The 7,737-nt window shown below is 64.9% G+C and overlaps 2 protein-coding genes across 2 annotated transcripts in view; one reads left to right on the forward strand and one right to left on the reverse strand.

Annotated features, from left to right (window-relative positions):
- MNEG_2071 (Cycloeucalenol cycloisomerase) overlaps positions 1-474 on the reverse strand; it is a gene marked incomplete at both ends in the record, with an annotated part of 905 nt that extends 431 nt beyond the window's left edge. Inside the window, 2 exons of the mRNA XM_014049457.1 lie at positions 51-150; positions 467-474. Coding sequence (XP_013904911.1) covers positions 51-150; positions 467-474 — 108 coding nt within the window. The remainder of the gene's footprint in view (positions 1-50; positions 151-466) is intronic.
- A 4,332-nt stretch (positions 475-4,806) lies between these two features.
- MNEG_2072 (hypothetical protein) overlaps positions 4,807-7,737 on the forward strand; it is a gene marked incomplete at both ends in the record, with an annotated part of 5,563 nt that continues 2,632 nt past the window's right edge. The window contains one exon of the mRNA XM_014049458.1: positions 4,807-7,539. Within this exon, the coding sequence (XP_013904912.1) occupies positions 4,807-7,539 (2,733 nt within the window). The remainder of the gene's footprint in view (positions 7,540-7,737) is intronic.

The raw sequence follows: 7,737 nt of genomic DNA on the forward strand, positions 1-7,737 counted from the left end.
CCTCTTGCACGGGCAGGAGTGGGAGTAGCCTGCGGCAGCGCGCCTCGCACCTGCGACAGCGTCCAGCGTTTCTGCGCTGGGTCCTCGTCGATCCGCATGAACATGGGGAACGACACAAAGAAGTAGATTGCGTAAAACAAGGAGCCAATGCTGCAGGGGGTGGGGTGAGAAGGAGGAGTGTGGTTTGACAGCAGCTGAGCGGGAGGTAGCTGGTCAAGAGCGGTAACAAAACCACGACGACGCAATGGCGCCTGCGCAGCTAAATGCAGCGGGTGCAAAGTGTGTGTGTGTGTGTGTGCGTGTGTGTGTGTGTGTATGTGTGTGTGTGCGCGCGTGCATGTGCGCACGACTGCACACCTGTGCATGTGTGTGTATGCGCTGTGTGCTTGTTCATGCGTGCGAACAGGTGCGTGCGTGATTGTGGCAGGTGCATGCGGAAGTGCAAAGCAAGCGACTGATGCCGCACCTGTACATTTTGGACCGGTCCACAAACGTGTAGTAAGGGAACTGTGGGCGTAGTGTGTGGGTTGAGTTTGGGGTGCCAGGGGTGACCGGGAATAGATTTGGCACTTCGGCAGGCGAATGCAGTTGCGGACACACACCTTCGCCCACACGCATGTGCCCCTTGTGCATAAATGCACACGTACGCATGCACACATGCATGGATCCACGCGCATGTACTTTTTGCACACACACACACACACACACGCGCGCGCGCGCGCACACAAACTCACATGCGCCCTTGCACACACACTCGCAAGCCCCCGCACAAGCAAGCAAGCATGCGCGCATGCTGGAGCCCACGTGTGAGATGGTCAGTGTCTCCATGTAGGCTGTGGAGTATGACAGCAGGAACACGATGAGACAGCGCGCCACCTTGCGTGTCAGCAGGGGTGCGCCCGTCAGGTGGGTTTCGACCTGGGGGGGATGCGTGAGTCCCGGGCCATAGTGATGGGGCACACACGGCAGCGTTTGAGTGAGGAGGGTGCAGCAGAGGCTTGCAAGCCTCTCAGCCTACGTCGATGCTCCCATCGGGTTTTGACTCGCAGGCAGGATGCGGGTGGTGCAAAGGCAGGATGTGCGTGGGCAGAATCCTTCGGCCAAGCTGCTGCCAGCTGGAAATCCACTGTTGCGCTCTAAGATACACCGCCTGTTCCCGCTGCTACCAGTGGACCGTTTCAATGACTAAAAGGCAAGGGCAGCTTTACCACTCGCCGAACCTTTCACCCCTTCCGCCGCGCACGCATCCACCTACCCGTCTGAGCACAACATTTGAAAGAGCGTGGTAGAAGCAAAAGTAAGCGTGAGTCATCAGAAACATGACGATCGGAATCTGCAGATGGGTGGGGCGGTTGCTGCGCGTGAGCGTGTGTTAGGATGTTTGAGCTGCACAGCCCAGTGGCACAGGAGATGGCAGGCACTGGTTGGATTCAAGGGGTTACAGCCACCACGCATGGCGTTCAGGCACTCTGTTTCAGCATTCGATGAAGCATGCGTTGTCGTGAAGCAGCACATCGCCCGCTGGCTTGGCGCGATGGCTGCACCCCCCGACCCTCCTGGCAGCTGTCGCTCCATGGGCCCAGCCAGGGCCACACCGCGCGCCCCCCATTCCAGCCCCCACACATACACACCCAGCCCCCAGGGGTCGCGCCTGGTTGAGCTTGAAGGCGGGCATTGTGTAGGCGGCCCCCAGGAGATTGAAAAAATAGTGGGTCCAAAAGTAGTTGCCAATGTATCCAAAAATAGCAATCCACAGATTCGCCTGGGCAGGGGCAAAGGCAGGCGCAAAAAACTGGTGGGCTTGCCCGTGATGGGTCTAGCTCACATGCCGGCGGGGGCGAACAAGGGTGGTTGGGCCCTGAAAGTTGGGTGCACCTGCCAGCATGATCGGCGCGTTGCGCCCGCCTTTGCCCACCTTGACCCAGAACCGGTCGTGCCACGGCCTGCCCTCGTCAGCCTGGCGGAGCGTTGAAGAAACTTGATTTTGGATGGGGATGCAGGTTGCGTGGGGCGCTGCTGCTTCGTTGCTGCCGCCCCCGCCGGCACGTGGCCCCCGCAGTGCCCGCTGTCGGCGCTGCGCTGCAATCACAGCGCATGCATCGCCCTGGCCGCACCTTGTTTGGCAGCAGGGGCGGCAGCAGGAGGCAGGGCAGCCCCGCGGCGAGCCCAACCAACAGGTACCCCCATTCATCCAGGTACTGCGGGGGTGTTGCAGTTCAGGCCGCGAGTGAGGGGAATATGAATGAGGGGCTGGATCTAGACTGATGCAGATGATGCGCATCAGGGGAAGGACGGCGGCGACCTCGTGCGGCGGCGGCCCGACCTCTGATCGCGCAACACCAGACCCACTGCGCCCTGCTGCCGCCTGCCGCCAATACTCCGCGGGCCAGCTGATGGGTGACCCCGGCTGGTCGCAGGAGGGCTGCTGCTGCCATCGGCCTGGGGGCGGCCCGGCCCCCTTCGCATGCACGAACGGCCACACGCACGCATACTTTGCCACGCACTAATCCACATCCACCACGAAGCCACATACACGCATGAAGACTGTGTCTACAACTGCATTCCCCCCTCTACTCCGCACCTCGTACAGTTGGAATGGCACCAGGATGCACAGGGCCCACAGGATCCAAAAGGGACTGTATGCAAGGAAGAATACCTCAGCCCACCGCTTGCTGGGGTTCTGCGCCAGCCACAGGCTGGGCGGCGCCTGGGCCGCCGTCCGCTTCGAAGCTGTGCGGGGGCCCAGAACGTGGAGCGCAGTGGTGCAGCATGGAGCGCGTCAAGCAGGGGCCGCTCGCAGCCGCGACTGCTTTGTTCGTGTGCAAAGCGCACAACATGTTTGACACCACCCATTTGCCTCACGCGCACCCATTGCTAAAATGCGAAACACTGATCTACTTCAGCCTGACTGCAGAAGCGTGTAGATGTTGAAAGGTTGGGTTTATGACCTTTGATCCAAGGACTGAGCGATGAATGGCTACCCTCGGTGGATCTTGGGAAGGGCACAATGCAGTAAAAACTACGGCCAGAGGGCGAGAATCCCAACAAGCCTAGAGTAGCAATGAGAAGTAACGTCAAAAACGTAGTGCTAGGCTGCGCCAGGGGCCACCCGCTCACCCTTGCCATGCGACTTGCAAACCGCCAACAAGCCGCTTCGCTCACACACACTGCACGACACCACGTTGTGTTCGTGGGCTCGGCAGCGACCCCGGTTTTAAAGCAATCACCTGAGCCAATGAGGCTGATGTATGAAAATCAAATGATGACCTGATGGAGAGCCTGGCACGCATTATCCTTTGGCGTACCATAAGTTGGTGCACCTGCCAGTCATCGCGCCACACTGGGCTCATCCCGCTTGTCCCAACCTGAGGCAGGCTTAGCCCTCCCTGGCTGCCAGTGAGGGCTCTGGTCCGTTCGACGATGAGCGCGTACTGCATGGGCCAAGCATGCTCATGTGAAGGTGGGACCTGGCATGAGTGTTCAAACGCTTTGCAAGAGCAGCGTGCGGCCGTGCACCTGCTGATGGTTTTGATGAGTGCCCTTAGAAACGGGGCTGATAGAAATTTGACAGCACGGCCAGTCCATCAGCAATTGCAAAATCAAGGAGCGCACCAGTCAGATGGGTGGCGTGGTCGTTGAGGCCCCCCAAAAGAAAAATTGACTTAAAAGCCAAGGCAGTTTTGGCTATCAATCCGCTGTGTTGTTTGTGTCAACTAGCGTATGCCTGTAGCATCAGCACGACATTGTAGGCAAACAATGGTGTGGGGTATGCGCATCCAGCTTCCAATTGAGCAAAGCATCAAGGCAGCTTGAGTCACGCATCCCATGATAGTTTTTGACAGCTACGCGCAATTGTACTCTATTGGACGGAGATCGCATGTGTTGGCTCGGAGTGTGGTATCGCGAGTGTCATGCACTACGCATGTCAGTGACGTACTCAGCCACACACAGCGCTCGTGCCAACAAGCTGGTCTGCCCAAGGCAGCCGGCACTCATCCTTCTTACTTGCGCTCTAATAAAGGGTGCATCGCAGCGCATCTTGCGCAGCTGCTCTGGTCGCGACCCGGAACCAGAAACTGTGCAGCAAAAGCGCGAGCAGCCGGCAGGCAAAGCTGGAATGTGAGCAGCAAAGCACCAGGCTGCGGCCTTCCACCAATGTGATTTGGATGCGTTAACACATCCTGGGATTGACTTAAACAGGATTCGCTCTTTACATCATTAAAACGACACTTGCTGTCAGGCCCAGATCAGGCGAGCCTCGTTGGCAAGCCGCAAAAGCTCATTGCTGGCAGGCCCTCGACAGCAGGACCTAGAGATTTACGTAAAGCACTATTTACATGCAGTAGAGGTTCACGGGTCGCGGATAGCACAAGCCGGTCCTTGCCTGGCCGGCGGCCAGGTGTGTGCGCGTGACACCGGATAAAACTTGATCGAATAGATAGCAGCTGTTATGTTTTGATGCGCTGAATGGATGTTGGACCCCGCGGCAAAGTGCAATGTTGATCTCGTGCCCTCGATGCTGTTTGCGCCTTATACGCAGGCATGATGCTGCAGCATAGGCTGCAGCCGATTCGTATTCGTTCGGGAGGGCCGCAGCATGCAGTGGCGCTGCCCCGCAGCTCGGGCCGGCGCGCCTTGTTGGCGCTCGCCCATGCAGGGTCTCCAAGAGCGTTGGGCGCCGCCGCGCCCACCACTCTGAGCCTCTTTGGCCAGCCTCGCCACGCTGCAGACCTTCGCAAGGGCCCCGCGGCCGCCGCTGCGGCTGCCGCGGCGGCGGCGCCGCTGCACCCCCAGACGCCAGATGCAATGTCGGCTGGATGCGGCCTCGGCGACTGCCTGGAGGACTTTGGATTCGGCGGCGCCCACCAGCAGCATCAGCAACAGCAACAGCAGCACGGAGCCCACCAGGGCGGCAGCAACGCCCACATCAGCGCGCAGATTCGGCAGGCCGTAGAGGAGGCCATCCGTGCCTCTGGCATTGGCGTCGCCCTGGTGGGGGTGCCGGGCATGCAGGGGTTTGCACCCACGCACCAGCATGGCCGACCACACCGCCAGCACGTGGCGCACCCGCAGCACCACACCCCGCAGCAGCACCAGGAGCAGCAGGAGGGACACCAGCAGCGGCGGCAGCAGCAGCAGCAGCAGCACCAGCAGCAGCACCAGCAGCAGCTCGGATGGCAGGACAACGTGGACTTGTCCCAGCCAGCTGCTGCTCGCCCCATGCCTGGCGCGCCCGCGGCCGCCGCGCTCGCACCACCAGCCGCCGTGTCGTTCCGCGACGCCGGCGCTGCGGCAGCGGACGTCCTTGCGGAGCGCCAGAGCAGCCACGCGGCCGCCAGCACCAGCGCTTCCGTCGTGGCACAGGCAGAATCGCACGGCGCGACGGCGGCACAGGCGCGCACACACCATCCGTACGACGCACGCCTGCTAACCAGCCTCATCAAGGGCGCGCGTGATGCGGAAGCTGTCAGGCAGCTGCTCGAGGCGCAATGGGACGGCCTGGACGAGATCCACGTCAGCGCGGCGTTCGCCCGGCTGGCGCACCTGCAGCAGCACGCGGACGCCCCGCCAGCCGCGCCAGGCCTGCGGCTGCGGCGGCAGGGGCAGGGGCAGCAGCGCCCACACCAGAGCGTCGGCGGCTACACCGCAACCCCAACCAAGCGGCGGGCGCTTGCACTGGAGTTTGCGCCTCAGGCGGCGGCTGCGGACGTGCTGGCGGCGTTGGAGGCGGAGCAGCGGGAAGCGCAGCGGCTGCACAAGCTGCGGCTCGCGGCGCCGCCTGTGATCGTCGCCGAGCAGCTGCCGGCCAGCTTCCTCGTCGGCCTGCTGCAGCTGGCGGAGCGGCACCTGCCCGCGATGCAGGGCCGCCACGTGTCGAGCGTGCTTTGGGCCGTTGCCGTGCTCGGGCTGCGGCCCCCGGAGCACTGGATCTCTGCGTTCGCGCAGCGCGCACAGGCGTTGATGGCGCACGGCACGTCGCCGCAGGGGTTCAGCAACACCATCTGGGCCATGGCCACCCTCGGCTGGCGCCCCGCTCGCGGCTGGCTCGGCAGCTTCTACGCAGCCGCCCAGCCGCACCTGGCGGGCTTCCGGCCGCAGGAGCTGTCCAGCATGCTCTGGGCGTTGGGCGCGTCCCGCGCGCACCCGCCGCCGGCATTCGCCGAGGCGGTGCTTGACGCCGCGGCCGCGCGGATGGGCGGCTTCACAGCGCAGGGCCTGGCCAACCTGGTGTGGGCGCTCGGCGTGCTGCGGCTGCGGCCGCCGGCGGGCTGGTGGGCGGCGGCGGGGTTTGCGGCGCGACGGTGCGCGCGGGAGCTCACGCCGCAGGGCATGGCCAACCTGCTGTGGGCCTATGCGGTCCTGGACGGCCCTGCGGCACGGCAGCAGCAGCAGCAGCAGCAGCAGGCGCCCTCCTGGCTCGCCGCCCTGGACGAGGTTGCGGCGTCCAGCCTGGACACGTACAAGCCGGACTACCTTGCAAACGTCGTCTGGGCGCTCGGCGTGGCCGGCCACGAGCCCAGCAGCGCGCTGCTCGCGGCCGCCGAGCGCGGCGCCATCGCACAGCTGCCCCACCTCTCGGGGCCGGCGCTGGCGAGCGTCTTCTGGGGGCTGACGCGGCTCGGATGGCGCGGGGAGGGCGAGGCCGGCGCGCAGCTGCTCGGCGGCTGCCTGGCGCGGCTGCTCGAGGAGCTTCCTGCGCTGAAGCCGCGGTCGCTTGCAGAGGTAGCGTGGGCGGCCGGCGAGCTGGCGCGGTGCAGCAGTGGCAAGCAGCAGCAGCAGCAGCAGCAGCAGCAGCAGGTGGGGGCGTCGGTGGCGGGCGCTGAGGCCCGTATTTGGTCCCAGCAGTTCCTGTGGCACGTGCAGGGGCGGCTCTCGGAGTTCACCCCGTCAGAGCTGGTGGACTTGGGGGCCGCCCTCTGCCCCTCTGGCGGCTTTGCGCCCGGCGCGGCCTGGGCGGACGCGTACATGGGGGCGGCCGCCTCGCAGCTGCTCGCCTTCCGCCCGCGCCACTTTTCCGGGGTACTGAGGGCGCTGGCAGCGTGGGGGCGGCAGCAGCAGCTCCAGGACTCGGAGGGGTGGCGCGTCGTGTTCCTCTCAGCGGCGCAGCAGCAGGTGTCCGCGTGGCGCTGGGCGCCGGCGGACGCGGCGGCGCTGCTGCAGGCGCTCGCGGCGGCGGGCGTGCGGCCAGAGGAGCGGCAGCTTGTCGCCTTGCTGGATGCGACTCTCGTGCCCCACGGCAGCCATCATCATCACCAGCAGCAGCAGCAGCAGCAGCAGCAGCAGCAGCAGCATGAGCATGAGCAGGACGCGCTGGGCCCCTTGGCTGCATGCGGAGCTGGCGCCGGCCACAGCTGCCTGCCGGCGCTTGCGGTGGCCTGGCAGGCGCTCACGTCGCTTTCGTACCGCCCACCTTCGAAGTGGCTGCTGAGCTTCTACCAGAAGACGGAGCCGCTCCTTCTGGCGGCGGCTGTGGACGGCAGCGGCGCGCGGGAGGCCGCGTCGCTCCTTCACAGCATGGCGCTGCTGGGCATCAGGGCGGTGAGCGCCCCACCGCGCTCCTGGACGGCGGCCGCCTTCGCCGCCTGCGCGGGCTGCGCGGGCCCCGCGGCCCAGCCGGCGCCTGCGCCGCTCGCGCCGCAGCAGGCGGCGCGCGTGCTGTGGGCGGCGGCGGCGCTGCGCCGCGAGCCGCCGCGGCGGCGGCAGCTGCTGGCGCTGGTGGCGGCTGCCGAGGCGGGG

Source organism: Monoraphidium neglectum (assembly GCF_000611645.1).
Source record: "Monoraphidium neglectum strain SAG 48.87 unplaced genomic scaffold scaffold00224, whole genome shotgun sequence".
Classification (NCBI taxonomy): Eukaryota; Viridiplantae; Chlorophyta; class Chlorophyceae; order Sphaeropleales; family Selenastraceae; genus Monoraphidium; species Monoraphidium neglectum.